Source organism: Manis pentadactyla, chromosome 2, assembly GCF_030020395.1.
Source record: "Manis pentadactyla isolate mManPen7 chromosome 2, mManPen7.hap1, whole genome shotgun sequence".
In the NCBI taxonomy this organism is placed as follows: domain Eukaryota; kingdom Metazoa; phylum Chordata; class Mammalia; order Pholidota; family Manidae; genus Manis; species Manis pentadactyla.
In genome coordinates this window covers 231,203,671-231,225,195 of record NC_080020.1, presented here as the reverse complement: position 1 = coordinate 231,225,195, position 21,525 = coordinate 231,203,671, and the positions used below count along the sequence as shown (strand labels likewise).

The 21,525-nt window shown below is 52.1% G+C and overlaps 1 protein-coding gene across 8 annotated transcripts in view; it reads left to right on the top strand.

Moving 5' to 3' along the window:
• RNF144A (ring finger protein 144A) overlaps nt 1-21,525 on the top strand; it is a 250,799-nt gene that overhangs the window by 81,837 nt on the left and 147,437 nt on the right. For 7 of the 8 annotated variants that reach the window (XM_057497477.1, XM_057497479.1, XM_057497478.1 and 4 more), the window contains 3 exons: nt 1,285-1,492; nt 5,281-5,428; nt 8,668-8,757. In XM_057497477.1, the coding sequence (XP_057353460.1) occupies nt 1,285-1,492; nt 5,281-5,428; nt 8,668-8,757 (446 nt within the window). Of the gene's footprint in view, nt 1-1,284; nt 1,493-5,280; nt 5,429-8,667; nt 8,758-15,638; nt 19,817-21,525 lie in introns of those variants that run through there. The other variant, XM_036881869.2, reaches the window with a different exon arrangement.

The following is a 21,525-nucleotide window of genomic DNA, read 5'->3' as shown; positions in this document are numbered from 1 at the left end:
GCTGAGCAGCTGGACGGGGGCCGCCTGGCTCTCAGAGACTGACGTACGCTCTGTCGGCCCCTGGAGTAAATGATGAGACTCTTTTCAAGCTGTACCTGACACAGGCTTGTTCTTGGAGGGCTGACTCTGGCTTTCCAGGTGACTAGGGTCGAGGCAAACCTCTGTGTGTCCTGCGGCAGCTGGTCTGGATGAAGTCCGGGCTCCTGACCAGCCAAAGCCATCGGGAGGCTCTGCGCACAGTCCCGTTCCTGAGGCAGAGGAACCAAACCGGCCTGCAAGCTTGCAAGGGCCTTTTATTGCCCTCCAAGTTCCCCACAGTAACTCCTGGGTTTGCTGCTCCAGAGCAACCCTGCCGAAGAGCCTCGGCCCCCGCGGCCCGCTGGAGGGCCTTTGGAAGCAGCCTTGTGGTCCTTTGGCCTCCGATGGCTTTGGGGTAGTGTCAGCAGCTGTGGGGCTTCGGGCCGAGGCTTCCTCCAGTACCCCTCATTGAGATTCAGTGTCACACCGGGCACGGGCTGAGTGAAGCCAGGGAGCTGCTCACAGGGAAGGCAGCTGGGACCGGTTATTTAGGGAAATGCGGGCTTCAAACACAGATGGAGTGGAACGGAATGGGGGCGTCGAGGTGTCTTGTTTTCCAAAATAAACTTCCTGACTTCATTTAATCGGCATCTTGGTGACTTGGGCTCTGCTTGGGATAGAAACCTGGCCACTTCCTGCAGTGGTAGTTCATGGCTTAGAGTAAATGTGGGAGGAGAACAGACGTAGGCAGATGAGCCATTTGATAAGAACTGGCCATGTTCCTGTGCTCCTTTTTTCCCATCCTTACTATTGTCCAAACACCTGCTCTGTGCCTCCTGTGGGGCCAGGTTTTGAGACCGCAAGACAGAAGATGCAGGCCTGGCCTCTGAACTTTGTCCTGGGGAGGCACACAGGAAGCAGAGGGCAGCGCCTGGGCCATGGTGGGCAGACGCTTCTGGAAGGGCGGTCAAGCGAGATGTCCAGGATATGCAAGGCTGGAGGGCCAACGGGGTATTGCAGGTAGCCATGCCCTGAAGGATTCTGAGGGTGTTTGGAGTGGGGTCAGAAATGGAGAATGGCTGGAATGGAGGAGAGCGAGCCAGGCAGGCACCAGATCAGGAGGGCGACAGCATGTTTGCATGGTCTGCATGTTCCCCTTGCTGTTAAAAAAGTGAAGCCGGGCGGTTGCACACACTCTCTGTCTGCAGCCCTGCAGGGCCCTTGGCCTCCGGAGTTTGATTTGCCTGCTTTGTCTCCCTGTCCCAGAGGTGCTCCTGGACCCTTGTCGGACGTGGTGCCCGGCATCCACCTGCCAGGCCGTGTGCCAGCTTCAGGAGATGGGGCTGCAGACCCCTCAGCTGGTGCAGTGCAAAGCATGTGACCTGGAATTCTGCTCGGCCTGCAGAGCCAGCTGGCATCCTGGCCAAGGCTGCCCAGAGACCATGCCAATCACCTTCCTGCCTGGGGAGACCAGGTACCCTGCACTCATGGGCCACCGCGGAAGGCATGGGCTGAGGGCAGGAGGAGGAAGAGCAGGAAGTAGGCTTCCTCCCTAAATACCCCACTGGGGAGGACATGATTGCATTGAGACCAGTCTCTTCCCCTTGAGTCATTCAAACCTGGGTTTATTTGTTTTTAGTTTTTGAGAACTGGGCAGATGCCAGGCACTGTGCAAGGCCATGGAAATACGAAGCATAGGAAACAAACTATAGCCTACCTATCTAGAAGGACAAACTTAGGGCAGGAAGGGTTTTAAGTCCTCTGACACCTCAAGTTTTTCTAAGACACCAATATTTTAAAGGTGATAGAAGCAGGGGTGCAGGAGTAGGAAGCAGAGTAGGTGGGCAGTGGTTATAAATTCCAGAAGGATCACCAAAAACAGGTTTTCCAGTGTCTGAGGCCAAGGGGGCCACATCTTGCTTAAGGAGTGAGCCTGTCAGGATGGACACAGTAAATCACAGTGTGTCTATGCCCGTGACCCCCGGCTGGACCGTCAGGCCAGATCCCAGGTGGCACTGCAGCTGAGTACCTTGAAATTAAGCAAATTGAGCCATGAGAAATTGATAACATTCAGCTCTTTTTGTCCTACAAAATGTGTAAGGGGATGTGGTTCACCTAGACCGAGTGGCCCTGCACTTCCTGAGGCCATGCTCCTGACAGATGCTCCTGACGCTGCTCACCCAAAGGCATTCCCACCAGCTCCCCATTTTCCTCTGCCAGTCTGCTGCTCCCAGTCCCCCTCCTTACAGCCCATCTGCACAGACACCTGGCTGGCGTCCCTGGGTCGCATACTTCTGTCTCCCACCCGCATGTCTGTGCCTATGCCTGGAACGCCATTAGCCACCCTCCTCCTTTCCCTGCAGATTCCTTGACAGCTTTGAAGATGTGGCTCACATCCCTCGTTTGTCACCTTCTCTAGTTCCCAGGGCCAGGCTGGTGACCCCACCCTCTGTGGCCCCCATGGAGGTCGTTGGCGTTGATTACAGCATCAGCCATATTGTGCTTTAGTTTCTCTGTTTACGTGGCTGACGCCCCATCAGGCTGAGCTCCTGACATCACAGCCTGGGCTCTTTTGAACTTTGTCACCCCAGATCTTGGCATAGAGCAGTCACTCGAAACCAGAATGAATCACTTGTAACTTGGGTCTTAATGCTCTGAAATTTTGCAACAAGAAATGCATTTCTTGTGTGGTCAGATTGTACATAATTAGGGGAGCTGGATTTCTAGGGTGGGGAGTAAGTAAGTAGAAGGCAGGTTGGGGTATTTGCAGTGACAGTTGAGTTTTCTGTTTAAAAAAGAAACCTCCTGTTAAGTAAGCAAGTGGGTTCCTACATTCTATGACTCAAGAAAAACAGGAGTGAGAAAGAACCTGTGTCCTGCTCCTGGATGGGAAAGCAACACAAGGGCAATTTAAAATCAACATTTGTAAGACTCATTTAGTGAAAATTTAAAAATCAAGAGATTTCACATAAAAATCTGAATACTGGCTTATCTAGTGACACTGCTTATATTCCTACTTGCTGACAATTGACTAGAATGAAGCAGAGCCTCCCTCTTTAGGAAGGTATTTGTGCTAGCTGTAGTTTGCCACAGTCCTCACCACTCCCTCTTGTCCCTCTGGCCCTGGGACTGATTGTCAGGGATCATTTATAACAGAATATGCTCACCTATTTTCATACAGTAGAGTCTTTTTTAAGTTAAGCCTTCCCTTAACCCATGTTCCCATCCACCATCTGCCCAGCTTCAGTCATTAATGTTGCATGTCTGTCCCTTAAAGACATTAGAACATAGAGACTATGATGAAGCTTTTAATAACTCCTATCTATCTTCATAAATTTGAGTTTATAGTTAAGAATTGTTATTAATGATAATTTGAAATATAATTCAGATACCAGAAAGTGCTTGAAAACCATTGTGTATACTATGTAAATTTATAAGCATGCCACAGCTTACACATCTTAACTTTGCTTTTTAAAAAGCCTTACCAAAACAGTCTTCACTCTCGCCTAATATGTACCTCTTCATAGCATTTCCTTCTAAATTAGCTTATGAGTCACATGAGAAAATTGGTTTCATTACTTTAAGGTCACACCTGGCTTTCAAACCAGAACAATGTTATCTACCCTGATAACCAACCTTAATCACTGGATTTGGTGCCTCATGACTTGTGGCTTTTTGCAGAAATCAAATTCACTCTCAGAAGCAGGCCACAGCTAGTGTCTGTGCACAGGTGCCTGTGTGCCAGGTCCCGTGGGAGGCACTTGCACCTGCGTTACCTCCTTTGCCTCCATTCATTCGAAGTCACTGTCTGTGGGGCAGCCTGGTCTGTAGTTTGCCTTTACATTGGAGAAGACTTTTAGCTAGAGATGGTTTAATCTCTCAGTGAGAGTATTAGTAACAGCTAGCACGTATTGAGTGCTCACAGTTGTGTGCCTCGTTCTGTGCGTACGCACTAAACACAAACACTCTTTCGGGTTTCACCACACCCCTGTAAGGTGGATGCAGTTAGCCTCATTTCTGCAGACGAGGAAACGAAGACTGTTGATACGTAAATGGCACAGCTGGGACTTGTCTGTCTCTAGACTCTGCGCTCCTAACTACAAGGCCATGCTGCTTCCGTCCAGCATGACATAACAGGTCCCCTTCTTCTCGTGAACAAAACATAGCCACATTCCTTAGCTGGAGCACATGCCTCATAGCGGAGGAGCCTTGAGTTTCAAAAAACCCTATGGGTTTAATTGTATGTGAAACTCAGTAATCACCAGATAACACATACGAAATGAAACGTTTTAATGCTTGTATTTACTCTGATGCTTGTGGAAGATCCTATAGACAGGTGCACTCAAAGTGCAAGAATTTGCTCAGCCTCCATGAACGTGTGCTTATAAATGCAATAAGTTCTAAAAGGGCTGCTCACTCAGGTGGGAAATATTTTTTGTCATGGTGATGCTGGATTGATGCAGTGAGTTCAAACGATAGAGCAAACGTGACCCAATAATCAATGGCAACGTCTCTTAGCTGTTTGTTGTTTATTCTTCCTGGTGGGCTCATGCTTAGTTTTTAGCTGTCTTTTTAATGTTAATAACAGGAACAGACATCCTTCCATAGTCTACATAAATATCTATGTTATTTTTCATTAGCAGATAGAAGGACAGCTACCATTTATCGGGCATACATGCTTGACACCGCACTGTGCTCTTTCCTTACCTGACTCTCCCATTACGCTCACACTGATGAGAAGGCTGTGATGCAGCGAGTTTACGGAGGAGCCCTTGACCCCAGGCTTAAAGCCTTCACGCTGCCCACTGCCTTCTAACCACACTTCTCAGGAAAATGATTTTGTAAAGACAAGCCAGGTAGATCTAGCTAAGTGATTATTTTTTCCTGGTAATAGCAAAGTGCATAAAATGATCATCAACCCTTTGGAAAGTATGCAAATATGAATAAGGACATAAAATTCTCCATAATCCTGTTACGCGGACACCTCCATTATAAGCTGTTACCACATGGTCTTGTCTACAGATACCCAAGTTTAGATACGCACTGACATTGCTCTTCTTATTTCCCCTAAATCAAACTAGTTGGTTCACTGAGGTTTTGGTGATTTTTCTCCCAAGTTTTAGTTTTATTGGTTTTGTTTTCTTTCATCTAATAGCGAGTGCCCTTGGCCCGGTGCTGTGGGGCTAATGCCTCCAGCGCAGCCGTGCTGGCCGCTCTCCCCCAGGTCCCTCCGAGCAGAGCCTTACAGAATTTCTCCCGCAGTTCAGCCTTCAAACTGGAAGAGGACGACGCGCCCATCAAGCGCTGCCCCAAGTGCAAGGTGTACATAGAACGGGACGAGGGCTGCGCACAGATGATGTGCAAGAACTGCAAGCACGCCTTCTGCTGGTACTGCCTCGAGTCCCTTGACGTGAGTACAGCCTCGAGCTCCACGCTGGTGCCTTCCCCTGAGGCTCCATCTTGGAGCCGGAAGCACGCCAGCCACTTCCTAGAGGAAGAGTGTAGAGGACACTCCTGTAAAAGAGAAAGAACGTTATCAGACATTTTTTGTGTGTGTGCTTCTAAAAATATTAATTCATGGAGTGCAATGGTTTCAGAAAACAGTAATTTGTGCAGGAGATCTGGGGAGCGAAATGTCAGCGCAGGCATGGGATTCAGCGTGGGTGGAGAGGGTCTTAGGATCTCAGGTTTTATCTGCGGGGAATGTCTTAGCTCAGGCTGTTGTCACCGAGCACAGGCCGGCGGCTGAAGCAACGCACATTCATTTCTCACGGGTCTGGAGGCCGGAAGTCCAAGCTCAAGGGACTGGAAGATTTGATTCCTGCGATTTGCCACTCCAGATAACTTCTCCCAAAGGGGAAGGAAAGTGAAATGCCAGTTTTGCTCCATGTTATCAAATGTCTTTGAAGATTTGTTAAGGGAAATATTCAGAACAGATGCACAGAAAGTTTGACTTCCAGAGCGATCTTTGTTCCTCCTGTTACCTCCCGGTGCTACCCTGATTCACTTTCAAGGCTTGGGAGGCAAGCCCCACTGGCTTTCTCCTTCGAACACAAAGCTGTTTCCTGTCTGTTCTGGCCTCCGGAGAAATACTCGCTCTGACCCAGTTCTGTAGCCTGTCGCACCTGTGTGGACGGCCTCAGTGCATCTGGCTCTGCCTGGACGGCAGGCCAGGGAGCCAGTCTGCACTGTCCCTCCTGGAAGGACACCTGTTTTTCTTTTGTAAACGAAGAGCTGCCAAAACTGACCCTGTGGCTACAGAAAGCAGATTCTGAAAGAAAGGGAGCCTGCTCTTGGAGCGATTTGTCAAGTGCAATAGCCGCGCTTTAAGACAGGCTGGAAGCCAGCAGCATCTGAGATGGGATCTCCCCTGCGTTCTCCCTCCTCAGGAATCTGTCCCCTCCAGGCACCGTCTGCTGCATGTGCGCCTCAGGGAGGTGTGAGTGGTTGTGGGCTGCTTCCTTCTCTCCTGTTCCCTATTCCCTTCTCCTCTGCACCTGGCCAAGCCCAGCCCTGGACTCTTCCCTGGAATCTAACCTGGTGTGGCTCACACTCTCTCTCCACTTCTCCACCATAAATGTCATCCCAACATGCACTACTTACAGTGGAAAGAGACACACATACTTTCTTCATTTTTTTTTTCAGGGGGCTATAATTAGCATTTATTGAAATACTTCGTATAGACCAGCACTGCAATTTCTTCTACATCCCTGCTTTATTTAATGCACATATTCTTCTTCTGAAAGGTGAAGTTAGCTACTCTTTTCCAGGGGAAGTTCAAGAATTGAGAGTCTTTCCAAAAAGTACCAAAGGAAGGAGGAGGGACCGGTGCCCACCCTCTGATCTTTCCCAGTCTCCAAAATCCGACAGCTGTGGGTTAGAGAGGCTGCTGCAACCAGTTTGAGCTGAAAGCTCAAACCTCACCAAAGCTGAATGGCCCCAAGGAATTTTTTTTTTATCTTGAACACACTGACTGCAGTTTCTATAGCAAGACCCATTGTTTCTGTTTCCACGGTGAGGCTAAATGAAAATTCTCTGAACAGTAGTCAGGGAAATGGTCCCCCTTACAAAACGCCCCTAGGCTCCTGGCCGGTAGGGGCTGGTTATGCTCAAGGGCTTCATCCCTAAGCTTGAAATCACAGTGAGGTCATTTATAGATTGTAAAAGCTGCTGTGGAGGGGTCTCCGCGGGGAGAAGAAAGGTGCCGTCTGAACGAGCTTTCTTTTTGTTGGGAAGCTCACCGTGACCGTGAGGACCTTGTGATCGCCCTGTTTTTTCAGTCTGTATTTCAATAAACAAAATCAAACACTACTCAGGATCCTCCAGTGGAAGACATCGTGACAGGCAGCCTGGGAAAAATGAGACACAGAAATGAAAAATTCATCTCAGCGGTGTGCGTTAGTACCAGTGTAAAGGAAAGTTTAATTAAAAGTTTAAGGAACCGAGAGTCCACGGTGGGTAAGTCGTCGGAAGGAGCCTCACAGCAGAAGAGCCCTGGCCGAAGCGGCCTGGGCCGGTGTCCACCTGCACCCCCCCTCGCAGCTGAGGCCCTGTGCGGGGGGGGCACGCGGGGCGGGCTGCATCCCCTCTTCTCCAGAAGGCGTCCAGCTGCTGCCCCGGGAAAGCCGGGGTTTCCTGGTGAGCCGCTGCGTGCTCTGGCACCGGAGGCCGACCTATAAAGCCTGCAGACCCGAGGCCGGCACGGTGCTCGGGAGGAGAGGGGAGCTCCCGGCTGCAGCCGCCCGGTCCGCTCCAGCGGTCAGCTTCTCCCTCCCGCCCTCCCCGGCTCTCGGAGGAAGGGCCGCCCGGCCTCTCGGACACCCTCAGCTAAATGAATAAGCAGCCATTGGCCCCGCCTATGTGCTACTTACCACACTGTTTCTGTGACGGAAACAGTCCCTCCGGTTCTCGGAGGGGGCAGAGGGTTTTGAGTGAAAACCCATTCCTGTGTGCTCGGTTGGTGCCTGTTCGGGGTGGGCGCCGAGCATGGGGCCAGGGACATAGTGAAGAGATTGGCACCAGTTCAGGGTCCCACCGCCAAGACAGTCGATGATCACAGGCACCCGGGAGGAGGGAGTCCCTGGGTGACAGCCCTGCACAGCTGGGGGAAGGCAGGCGGAAGGTGGCCCCTGACTAGCAGCGAGTGGGGAGCACATTCCAGTGGTCTGAGCTGAGAGGGGGCCCTCTCCAGGCAGAGCCTGGCACCGACGGAGGAGGGTGGGCCAGAGAAGAAGAGAATCCTCTCATCTGGGAGTCACCCAGCGCGGGCACAGGAGGGCATCAGGGCAGGGCTGCGGTGGAAGAGGCACAGCCGGGGCCGGGAGCAGCGCTGGGCGGCGGGAGCCTCCGACCTGCTTGTTCAGAAGCCTGCGTCACAGGAGATGAGCTCTTTCTTTCTAAGCAGGAGCCCGCCTCTGAGCCCTGGGAAGCCCTTCGCGAGGCGAGGCTGGCATCGGGAGCAGGGCTCCCCCTAGTGCCCACTCAGCCTTCCCTCCGGATGCCCAGGCAGGTGGAGGCCCTGGGCCGTGCGGTGGCGGCCGCGGCCACAGGGCCCACCTCTGCTCTCCCCGGCTGGGCCCCACAGCCCCGGGCAGGACCCTCGCCGGGCTGCGGAGGCCCCCAGTCACCCCGCTCTTCCCCTCCTTCCAGGACGATTTCCTCCTGATCCACTACGATAAAGGACCCTGCCGGAACAAGCTGGGCCACTCCAGGGCGTCTGTCATCTGGCATCGGACCCAGGTAGGACGCAGCTCACCAGGAGCTCTGGGCTCCGGGAGAGACGCGCGTGAGACGCTCACGTGTGCCTGCGGGGCTTCCAGAGGACTGGCCCGTTGGCTCGAGCACCGCCATGAAGGGAGACAGAGCAGGGGCGGGACCTGGCCTCTGGCTGCCGTGGAGCCCCTGGCCCAGAGCCGCAGTGAATGTGCGTCACGTTCAGCGTGTGATTCTTCAACAACAGGCTTGAGGTTGCCTGCGTCTAACTCACGGTCTTGGCAGTGACCCACTGTGTTACTTAACCCTGCTTGGCCCTTAGGGAAGAGCTTTCCGTAGGGGCCCTGGGGTGGGCAAGTCGGACACGGAAGAGGGTGCCCAGGAGGGATGGGGAAGTCCTGATGCCATCTGTCTGGGCGGCCTGGGGGTTCACGGAGAGCCTGCGTGTGAATGTCCATACTTGCAACATGTGTTTATTCCCTGCTGAATGCCAGGCACTGTTCCAGGACCTGGAAACACTCCAGTGTGCAGGATTATGCGACCTTCTCTGAAGGATCCCACATTCCACGTAGGGATGGAGACGGGAAACCAGCAGCATGTAAATAATACGAATTCAGCTCCTGACGTGATGTGAGGGAGACAGTCATTCAGATCGTGTGCTGGGGCAGGCCTCCTAGAGGGCCACTTGGCTGAGTGCTGAGTGATGACAAAGAGCTGGCCATGGGAATGGGGCACAGGGGACAGTCCAGCAGGGGACAGGGACGGGTGATGGGTAGAACTGTGTGGGAAGGTCCGTGGGGAGGGAGGGGTGAACATGGTCCAAGTTGGTCTCAGTGGGCAGACCTTACAGGGCTTGGAGGCCCCAGAGAGACGTTCTGGCTTCCCTCTGGGTCGGGTGGGAGCCACAGGGGTGCTTAGCTGGAGGGGATGTGGGGCCAGGGCTCCCAGTGTGGGAGGCTCCAGGGCTCCCGCCCTGACCACGTTTGTTCGCAGCGAGGCGCCCTGGTGGAGAGGAAGGAGCAGGGCCTCGGGGCATTCACGCAGGAATAGGAGAGTGACCCGTGGTGGGGGTTCCTCACCGCAGACCTGGAGGCACAGCTGCTGAGGTCCACGGCCACAGCTGGCATGGCCCCCTAGTAGTCTTGGTGTCTCAGGTCGTAAGGTCTCTGTGCGTCCATCAGCTGATCGGGAAAAAGCAGCCGCTGACTGTGTCAGCAAAGAGCTGTGGCAGCTGCCCAGAAGAACTCCGTTTGAACAAACTGGCAGTTGGATTCTCTGTGGCGCTGGTCTCATGGCCCTGAGTAAACCAAAGGCCGTTGACCCGGGTCCTCCAGGTGGGGGAGTTGTAAGGTATGTGAAGCTGAGAAACCGATCAAAGCACCTTGTAGACCAGCTGGGCCCGAGGGCCAGTTCGCCGACCTGAGCTCAGGAGAGGTGACCTTAGCACCTTCATGTTTTTCCTCCTAGCTCGCACGCCCAGCTTCTGCGAGTAGCCCTTGCACGCTGCACTAGGTTGCGACCTGCTGTAACAAAGTGCCCCAAGCCGGGCAGCTCCCAGCGCCCGCAGTGTACGCCCACACAGTCTGGAGGCCAGAGACTGGGATCGGGGTGTCCGCGGGCCACACTCCCTGGGAAGCCTGTAGGGGGTCCTTCTTGCCGCCTCAGCTTCGGGCGGTTTGCCGGCAACTCGTGGCGACCCTTGGTGCAAAGGCACCTCCCTCCAGTCCCCCATCCTCCCGTGGGAGTCTTCCCTCGGGGCAAGTCTGTCTGTGTCCAGCTGTCCCTTCTGGTAAGGACGCCAGTCGTGCTGCAGTAGGGCCCAGGCACGTGACCTCATTTAAGTTGATGCACTGAGGAGACCCTGTTTCCAAGGGAGGTCACACTCTGACCTGGGGGTTAGGACTCCAACACAGCACTTTTAGGGAGACACGTTCATCCCACAGCCACAGCCCCACAGCACAGGTAAGAAACGGCAGTGAGGCCGTGTTCCTCCTGTGCTGCCTTCCCCTCGGCTGTGCCTCGTGGGCATGGGCGGGCATCCTGCATGTGCACAGCCACCGTGTGAGTGGAAGTGTCTGGGTGCGCCCGCAGGAGCATGGAAAGTCAGAGCAAGGTGGGACTCGGAGCCCACGTGGTCCTCTGGCCTTTTAGGTAGAGAGTGAGGACCCGCTGAGGGAGAGTGACGTGCCCATGCAGGTCGTCGTCTATTGCTGGGTAACTGACCTCCCCAAGTGGATTAACATCCTCAGGTCTATTTCTCTCATGAGCCTGCAGCACAACAGGACCCCCCAGAGACAACTCATCTCTGACCCACTTGGCATCAGCGGGGGTGGAGGTTCTCGGAATGTTCGCTCCCCACCACAGAGTGGGTCGGTGGTCCTGGACATCGGGTGGGGCCTCGGCTAGAGCTGTGCCGCTTCCCCGTGCCCCCCGTGTGGCCTGAGCTTCCTGACAGCATGGCAGCCAGTGCCCGCATGAGCTCCCCGGGAGGGAGTGAGAGCAGCGGGTGGGAACTGGACCTGCAACCTTTGTCACTTACGGCTGGGTGGTCACACCTCGCTGCTCGTGCCTGTGTACTTGCTGGGAGCGAGTCACATGTCCTGCAGGCCCTGGGCAGCAGAGTCCTGGTGACAGTCCTGAAGAGAACAAGGCACTTGAGAGATACAGAAACGGAAGACAAGGGTCCATACCTCCACTGTTGCTGGGAAGGAGCCAAAAGGCCTTTCTGCCAGCTCCTCCTGGTGTCACTGGTCAGCGAGCTGTAAGGGGCACCTGCCGAGGGCCGGCTGGGCCCAGCCCTCAGCCATGTGGATGAAGGGACCCCCGTCTCAGGAAGCTCCTGGTCCCAGCTGCACTGAACAGAAGGATGCAAGAGTTGGGGTGAGGGACCCCAGAGCCATGCAGGGCTGTAGATGGAGCAGCAGAGGATTTCCTCAAGTCAGTGTTAGATTTGGGGTAAAAAGTAAAATATGAGTGACCCAGTGTCAAAAGGAAAGTGAAGGTCATCACGAAAGCCAGCCAAGCGTGTGTCCTGTAAAGCAATGCAGGCAAAGGCCAGTCCCCTGGGGCCTCCTGGGGGCGTCATGTGCAGGGTAGAGCCGTGCCTGGAGAGGATGTTCATGCACAGGCGATGCCAGGCCCTTTGGTCTGAGCTTTCGGTTTTCACAGTGAAAATCACCCACTGCCGCAAGGCCTAGATACCCATTCCTGGAAGACGCTCGCACTCTTGAGATTTGTTTTTAGAAGTGAAGCATTGGCATGGATGCTTAGAAAATCCTCATTTCCCGTGTGAGTCTCCTGGTTCTCAATCAGATGTGCCCCCTGTTCCCACTCCCCTTCAAACAGGTCCTTTCCTAGGGTTTGCTTGTCAGCTGACTGGTTTGTGGTCCTGTGGGTGGAGTTTCTCTGTATTCATGGCCGAGCCTCTTGCAGAGATGTGGGTTTTGTCATCTGTTATCAGTTTAGTCATGGAATCTCTACTGAGCGTTCGCAGAGCACCCGGAAATCCTGGCAGGTGGGACTGTCCAGAAGCCCCAGGGCGGCAGGCAGGACCCGATCCCGAGGCCTGAGCATGGGTCTGTGCAGCCACGCCGCCCCTGCCTCAGCTTCCCCGCTGGCCTTCCGGACTGCAGCTCCCCACGGGCCCTCCCTCTCTCTGGCCTCTGGGCTTGGGCTCTGCTGTTCTGCTCGGCCTCTCTTCTTCTTCCTCTGCTTATCCCGTGGGCCCAGCTCGGACGTCAGTGTCCTCTCTGCAGCCAGATGCGGTTGGCATCCACACAGCATCCTCCCGACTGTTGCCAGAACCTCCTTCCCACATGGCCCTGGGCTTTGAGCCTTTCTTCAGGCTTTTATCACCTCTTACTTTGATTTACTCCTTTTTCTCCCTCCTGAACATGTGTCTCAACTTTTATGATAGATAAAAATGTCCTTGATCAGCAAGGACTCGGTTTGTCCCTCTTTACAGACTCTATGGCCCAGGTCCCATGCCTGAGACAAAAAAATGCTTCGGAAGTCACGCTTGGATAAGAGTGAACAGTCAGCGTGGCTTCTCACGTTGGAGGTTTGCAGCTGTCCTCTGCAAAGCTGGTGTCCAGAGGGCCACCATCCTTGTTCCTTCAGCTGCTGTCCACCCGTGGGGCATTTTCTCAGGGTGGGAGAGGAAGAAAATGCCCTGCCTGCTGGGCCCCATTCTCCCAAGACCCCTGAGAGCCGTGTGCTGCTGGTTTTGCCCCTGCTGGGAGCACGGTGGAGGTGGGTGACACGGAGGTAGTCTGTGGCCTTTCAGAGAAGGACAGCTCGATGTGGTCAGACAGGTCATGTGCCCTTTGTGGGGGAAGTAAAGAAGATCCCTGGGGAAAAATGGACTCCGGACCTGGAAGTGCATGTCTGGGGAAGTGGGGCAGCAATGTTCATGTGACAGAGTGTGACAAGAGACAACATGCCGAGGTTTGAGTGGACACCTGCCTTACTCAGAAACCCGTGGCCCCATCTGGACTCGTCTCTGCCTCCTAGATGTGGGCCACCTAACAAGATCACCTCTGGGGTCATGCCTCTTGGGCCTCCCCACACCTCTTCCATCCTCTGTGTTGAATCTGTGTTCATGCAGAAGTTTTCACCCCTTCATAATTATTTGGGTCTGCTTCCTGCTCCCAAGAGAAGCCAATCTCTGGGCACAAAGACCTTTCTGAATTCTCCCTGTGCTACACAGTTCAGAACAGGAAATACTCTTTAAGCAGAAAACGAGGAACTGTGCAGCTGGGGTGGAGAGCGAGGTGGGCACAGTCCAGTCCATTAGCAAACATTCGGTACAAACCGGACAGAGGATTGGGAGGAGATGGGTAAGCTGGCCCCAGCCCACCACAGCGGCTGCCAGTCACTGTCCCAGCCTCTGCCAGATCCCGGTGTGCGCTCAGCAAATACTGATGCCATGTTCAAATGCCAAGGTACAATGAGTCGAAGGCATTCCAAACATTCACCTTACCATATCTTGCTTTTTGCCTTAGCGTTCCGAAGCCCCGGAATATGGTTTGTAGAAAAACCCACTGCAGAACAGGATTCAGAAGATACCAGTTTCTAGTCAGCTGGTTCTTCTCATGAGCATATATTCCACATGAAGGGAGGGGCTCTAGGCTGTTCACAGAGGCTCCCAGTGGTCACCTAATTGTCCACTTTGCTGCAGTGTCCAGTTTGAAAAACTCAGCCTCAGGGCCTGTCACCCTGAATCTCACAGTTTGCCAGTATGAATGTTGCTGTATTGTAACGTGATTCCCTTGGGGCCTGAAACTGCCCATCCCTGCCTTCCATCCAGCGCCCAGCGCGTATTTATATCAGGCTCATTAACTGATTCTTTTTGTGCTGTGATAATTTGCTTCCTGTTTAATTCTCTACCGTTGGCCGCCTTCCTTCTGGCAATGTCTGCATCCTCTTATCACCAATGGGCAAGAGATTGGGTGACCTAGTTTATTAAATGGTTGCAAAGAGGCTGAGATAGACAGAGTGAAAACTCAGATGGCATATTATTGGCCAAGCATGTGAGCATTTAGTGAAGGATTTTCATATATTTTTGACCACAAGAGTGAGTCCCTTGTTCCTTGGGGACTGACAGTGTCTTCCAGGTAGTTGAGATTACTCAAGTGCCCTCTGGGTGTTTTTATGTATTCTGAAATATCAGTGCGTACATGATTTTAACAAAGCATGATCTAAATTCACACTGTAATTCCATCACTGACATTATGTTTGGACAAATAGACTTCGCCGGCTGGGCAGAAAACGTGGATTCTTATTAATGTTAGCAGAATCTAATTCATAAATGCAGTGTGATGGGTGTGCATGTGTGTGTGACGGTTTGGGGCAGAAGTCTAACTCACAGCACAGATTCTTCACATATCTGGGATCCTTTAGCCTAGTATCATATTTCAGATCTGATCATGGCCCTTAGAGAGCTCTTACCTCATCTGCTTACTTCCTGGTTGAGAAAACAGGCCTGAGAGAAGTGAGCACATTGAGCCAGAATTAGAACCGCTGGCCCAGTGCATCTTGAGTTTATCATTCTGAACACTGGGTGGTGATCGGACTCCGTCTGCAGCTGTCCTGTCTGGGCTCCAGCTGTGGGGAGGGACGCCCCATGAGGGATCTAGTCCAAGCAGACATCCCGTTCCTTTCCCAGCCCCACGGCCTGATTCACATGGCAACATGTCTACATCTGAGACTTAACTGCTTTTGGCAATTACTCATACTAGGGGTAAATGTGTTTAAAACAAAATCAAAACGTGTGACAGTCACTGTTGAAGCTTTAATCTCTAGGGATGACATAGGTCTGGTCCCTCCCTCATGCACCGCGCCTGTGTCTTTCCCGTTCTCCCGTCTGGAATGCCTCATCCTGGTCTTCCTTCTAGACTAACCACCACCTTGTCTTAATAATCTCAGCCAACTCCTGCTGGAAACCCTCCTTCCCCTTAGCAACTGTGGGTGTCTGGCCCTTGGGCTCCCTTTACACCTGGAACCTCGTGGCAGTTTCTGCAAACTGCACTGTTATCAGCCGACTACAGTTTGGCTTCCTTCCTCCAGTCTGTGCCCTCCTTGAGGGCCAAGGTCTCACGTGCCTCTGTATTCTCAGTACCTAGTACAGTGTCTGGCTCAGGGGAAACTTGTTGGTTAATCACATGTTTGTGTGGATGGCTGTTCAGGTACTTACGTGGAAGGAGAGAGGGGAATGGGAGGGAAAGGAGTGAAAGACAGGCAATAAAGGGAAGAGGGAATAGGGAAGGAACTATGGGTGGGTGGGTGACGGATGGATGGGTGGGCAGATGAGGATGATGGGTGGGTGGATAGTCATGTGGCTTATACTTCAGCTGTGGGACCTATAGACCAGCCGCCTTACCCTCTGCTCCTGTGCTTCCTTCTTGCAGGTTGTGGGCATTTTTGCCGGATTCGGGCTCCTGCTCTTGGTGGCCTCGCCCTTCCTGCTCTTGGCCACCCCATTTGTGCTCTGCTGCAAGTGCAAATGCAGTAAAGGTGACGATGACCCGTTGCCCACCTAGAGGACAGCACGATGCTGGAACGAGACCTCTGCCTCCGGGAAGCGTGGCTCCCCCACCCCACCCCGCTACCCCCCACTAAACATCTTTCTTGCCTTATGTGCCCCATTGAGCTTCACAGTGTCACGCCAGATGCCGTGATTTCAGGGACTGATGTCAGAATGTGTGCCGAGGCCCCAGGTGCCATTACCTGGGCAAGGGCCAGCGAGCCCGGCGTGGGTAGGGCGCGTCCCCACAGAACTGGTCTCCGCACACGTGATAAGGGAGGTGCTGCAGGAACCACATCAGGCAGTTTTCTCCCTGTTGTGATAGACTAGAACCATAGTCTGGTGGTTGCTGAAGGGACCTTCTTGGACACAGTGTTGTCCACCTTCTCCTTGGCTTCAATCAGTGCCATGTTACTGAGAGAAGAAATCTCTTAAGGATTACAGCTCACTTCAGACAGAATCTGATTATTCTGACTTGAGAAAAGCACTCTGTTTATGATAACTGTTTTTATTACTAGTGGCACTTAGTAAATCCTTTTTGGAAGGCTTTTTTTCCCCCAACTGAGGAGTGAAAAATCAACAAGGTGCACGTAAACCATCCTATGCCTTTCTCAAAGTGTGCATTTTAAGAAGTTATTGTTGACCAGCTTTTCACGCTCACCCAGTATTCAGGAGACTTAGAAGGGCTCGTGTGCTCTTTGCGGTTTTCTTGAAACTTGCGATGACTCTTTGAACCCTGTGAGCTGTGTGCTCCTGTAATGGTGGTTCTCACATTGTGACATTTCCCCGGACATACTGGTGTGTTTAAAGGAGCATCTCCATCGTTAGCCTTGCCGTTTGTCTTTTCTCCTTGGCAACTCCACTCCACTCACAGGGCTTCTCTCTCCTCACCCAGGTATCAGCAAATATTTTTTATGTCTTCAGAAACCAACTGTGTTCCTTGGAAGTCGTTCTGCTGGGAATCACCATGGTTTGGCATCTCCCCTCAGTCTCCTCCAGTGGATAGTAGAAAGGGAACCGTGCTATTGCTCCTCAGAGGCGGGGCTCCTGGCAGGGCTGGGGGGATCCCAGGAGCTGGGGGAGATGCCTCCTGGATGCTCACTTTTCTAAGCGGTTAAGTTACTGTGGAGAAATGATGCGTCTCACACAGTTGCACACCCTGTTTCTGACCGCTTTGCCCCTGCCAACAACCTTCCATTCCACTTAGTTGTCTTGGCGAGGGGATTTCTACGGGCTGTGTGTGACTGCTGCACAGGGACCCATAGTGCACATCACTCCATCAGTTGACTTTGGAAGGCGGGGAAAGTGTAGTATTCCCAGAGAGTTGACTCTAAGATGGCTTTGAAAGTTGCATGTGTTTGCAAGGAGCAAACTGATAGCATTGACTCTGGGACCTCTAAAAGCAACAGGAAAACACAGGTTTGTGAGAGCGAGACTTTTAAAAATGTAGTAAGTGTTCTACAGAGGTTTAAAACGAAAGAGAAATCTGACTTCTATCTCAGTTCTTTGCTTTTTGCAGACACATTTGTAAAACGTGGGGGTTTTTCTAAGTTTGACTTGTACATTGTATATTGGCCCCTCCTTTATTTACTAACACTGGATGGGTTAGGAAAAAAAAGATCATTTCACTCTTCACCTGTAGTACTTATTTTCTTTATGAAACTGAAGCCATTTAGGAAACCAGACTGTGTCAAAATCATGTCCAAAAAATTATCCTTATAATTGCAGTTTAAAAATTCAGTAACTGAATACGAACAGGCCCAAGTCCGTCTTCTGATGAAGCCTGGGCAGTGAGTCTCTGTAGTGGGGAGTTTGTGGGAGGGTCAGGGGGTTCGCTGGTTTTATTTAGCCAGTGTCCTTTAAAATGCCTATCAGAGAAAGCAGGCTCAGGGCCCTGTTTCCAGTGGCCCACAGGGCAGGCCTTTCCCCACTCCTGTCCGTCCTGCTGGGCCGGCGGCTGCCCACTGCACGTGACATTGTCATGTGGGGTTAACCCTTTCCCTTGCAGTGGGAAGCAGAGCCTTCAGAGGGAGCCAGGGTACATGCAGCGAGCCAGAGCCTGCACCCCAGGATGGTGCTCAGAGCTCTTTGTTTCTAGTGCGTCTGGCCGTCCGTCTCTCCTGAAGAGTCCGTGAGCCAATCATGCGCATCCATAGCCCCAACCATCCTGTGCCTTCACCTCTGATGTGCTTCACGCACACCTGGTTTGACCCAGGCAGAGACAACAGAGATTCTGGGGCTGGCTGGGTCAGCATAGCACCTGCTTTCTCTGAGTTTTTGCATCAGGCATGCCTGTTTGCTGTTTGATTAGTCATAACAAAGCTAAAACCGTCCATTCCCTAGAATGATGCCGGTAGGATCCCGTCGAGATCCTTACGTAAGCTTGCCTCTCCTGCACCTGACTCCTCTCCTTTCGGTAAGGATGCCACACCCATTCTTCACAGCACTGCGGGATCAGCCAGGCCTGATGCAAAATAAAAACCAAACGGGGGAAGATGGCCCATGTTCTGGATTTTACCTTTGCTGGCATTCTCCAGTAGAATGTGGGGGGGCTATGCACTTAATAGGTGGGCTCAGCGCAGTTTGTCTTAATTGAAAATGACATTCCCCTTTACAGATGTTTCTAATGCTGACCCCCGAGAAGCACACATACCCTTGTTCGTTTAGAGGCCTTTACATCCTGGGGAGCAGGGAAGGAGATCCACAGGCCTGGCGGTCTGCTGCTGTCGGGTTGGGGTGGCAGTGGGGGGCAGGTTGGCCTGGTGGTTTTACCGTCCCTTTGGGAACTGAGCGCATTGGGAGGTTTTCCTGGGGGCGGCTGACCTCAGTCTGGCTCTGATGCATGTCCTGGAGCCCCGCCAGCCGGGCCTCGCAATCGTCAGAGGGAGCAGGTGCCTTCCAGAAGGAGTCGCTGTAGATGTTCACATGGCAGAGACCGACTTGGGGTCTGAGCCGACACACTTAGCATAAACAGCATTGCACAAATTGCTGTCCTAATCAGTTCTTCCTCAAACCCCAGGAGTAGCTGCAGACGGAGGAACCCACATCTGGCAACTCTGGCATCATTTTAAAGGAGAAAAATTCTCACAGCATCTAATTCCTTAAACCTGGGTTAGAAACCCAGCTATTTCCTAAGAATACAAGGACCATGGGAAGAGGCTGATCAGATATGCAAAAACTATTCCAAGATGAGTGTCTTTTTCACCTCTGTTACAAAAGTCAAAAGTTATTTAACAAATTAGAAGAGGGAATTTTCCCTTGTCTTCAAAAATTGGGATTGGAAAGAACCAGGATGGGCCATTTGTATATTTCTCAGATTCTCGTTTATTAATAAATACCCCTGTATGTATATATAAATCACATTGAGATCATCAAGGGGAAAACATTTTGCATGTATAAAGCTTCTTGAAGGTCTCTTTAAAAAAAATACCAAAGCTTGTTTATTCTTTATAATTAATCCAAGCCCTTATGAAAACAAATAAAACAAAGAGATTATGACTGGTATTGCCAAAAACACCAAAAGGAACGAAAGGGCCTGCAGTGAATTATTGTAGTTAGGAGAGCATGCCGGGTTGGTGTGTGAAGCCCCCTGGGCTCCGTCCTTCCTTTGGTTTGTATAATCCTGTCTTCCACAGTTCCAGGAGCCTTCAGTTAGGGGTGGGTACCTGCCACATGCCTGACCTTTCCTTCAATTTTTGCTCATTTTACCATGGGTGTATTTTAATCTTGTATAAACATATGCACGAATGGGTCCATATCAGTTCTTCCTCATGTCTACATTATGTATTTGACAAGTGGTGGTAAAAACAAGAACAAAACAAGTTTGATCTGTGTTTTTGAAATGTCAGTACATTCTGTGCCACTAACACTGTGATGTATAAAAGAGCTGTTTGAATGCCTTTTAATGTTGTGTTTTGTACTTTGGAATCATATGGAAAAGTTTGATTTGTAATTTCAATACATATTTTAAATGTATTGTGTCTTATGTAGTTTGTCCCCCTGTAGAAGAGATTTCTTTTTAAAGGTATTTTGGCTGGAATACAGGTTACTTTTGTAAATCCTATCTGGCTCCATCTTTTGTACATTCCTTGTTGACTAGTGGGCTGGAGATTGAAAATATGACGAGGTTTGAGTTGGGAGGGAGAGAGGATGGGGCAGGAGAGGAACTTAGCACACTGGGGGACAGCTTTTGGGTGCTGAGGTTTTCTCTTTGAAGCATGTGGACGAAGTGAAGGTTCCTGTGGCCAGGCTTCTCCCGCAGCCCTGGCCAGCTAGCTCACTACACAGGTGTGGGCAATACATTGTTATTGACTATATATAAAGAGCTCCGCCCAGTGCTCTGGATGACATGGTGGCAGGGCTGCACGGCTGCAGGACATCAGAGCAGAGGCTGGAGTGGTGGCAGTGCTGAGGACAGAGACTGATATGGCTGCAGGGACAGAGAGACCCAGAGGCAGAGGACGGCTTGCTGTATGCAGACTCGCTCTGAGTGGATGGGATTCTAGTGACTGACCTGCCACCGTGGGAATAAAGTTGGGTATAAACCCTTTCACCCCAAGAACATTCTACTGTCATTTCTTTGGTCACATAAATCCACAGTGAATTTTCCCAGGGCTGAAACCATTGGCAAGACAATTGGCGACAGTCAGCAGGATTCATTCTTGACCAAGGAAAAGAACAGGCTGTCCTCATGGGAGGAGTGTTTCAGCAGCTGCACCTATGGATGGGGAGACATTCCAGTGTCCCCTATGGACATGTGGTCCTGGGAAGCGGCGGAGGACTGGGGTCCACCCCAAGAGAAAGAAAATTTGTTGCTGACTGAAAAGGCATCACTATGAAGTGGGAATAGTAAAGGACGTGCTGGCCCGAGAGGAAGCAGCACGAGAAGGAGCAGCAGCACCGGAGCGCAGGCCGCCAGGGGCCGTGGGCAGGGGAAGGATGCAGTGGGGCCGTCAGCCCCAGAAATGGAGGCGCGGAGGCCCTGCTGGTGCTGGAGGCATCGGCCCCTCAGTTGAAATCCCCCCTGGTTGAAAGCTGGTGGAAGCGAGAAGGACTCGGCAACCACAGGTTCGTCCAGGCTGTGACGTGCCCCACGCTTGCTTCTATCCTCAGGCTCAAGCACAGAAGGAAATACGGTCTACTTCTTGAAGGAAGAATTTAAAGGGCCCTATGAAGGTCACGAGGACCCAAATGTGGGTTGGTTTGAAAAGGCAGGACCAGACAGAGAGAAATTGGATGACGAGCTGTGGCAACACCTGAGACCGGAGCAGCAGTTCCGGCTGCTGAGGACAAAGCAAAGGCAGAGATAAAGCAACAAGATCGGCCTGTGTGTCTGCAAGACTCTGCTGGAGAGGCTGGAGAAGGTGGGTATTGCAAGGCCCACCCATGGTTCTTTTACAGTGCTCCAGCTTCCTCGCACAGGGACCATTGCAGAGGACTGAGGGCACAGAGATGGAGAGGCGAGAATCCCGGAGGGTTGGAGGGGGGTAAAGTGAAGGTTCCTGTGGCCAGGATTCTCCCCTGGCCCCGGTTGTGGGCAATACATTGTTACCGACTCTGTATAAAGAGCTCCACCCAGTGCTCTAGGCAACACGGTGGTGTGGCTGCAAAGATGCAGGAGAGCAGAGATGAGACTAGAGTGGTGGCAGCACCAAGGACAGAGACTAAGACGTGTGGACAGAGAGGCCCAGAGGCAGAGACTGGCTTGCTGCATGCAGACTAGCTCTGAGTGGACAGGATTCTAGTGACTGACCTGCCACCTGGAAATAAAG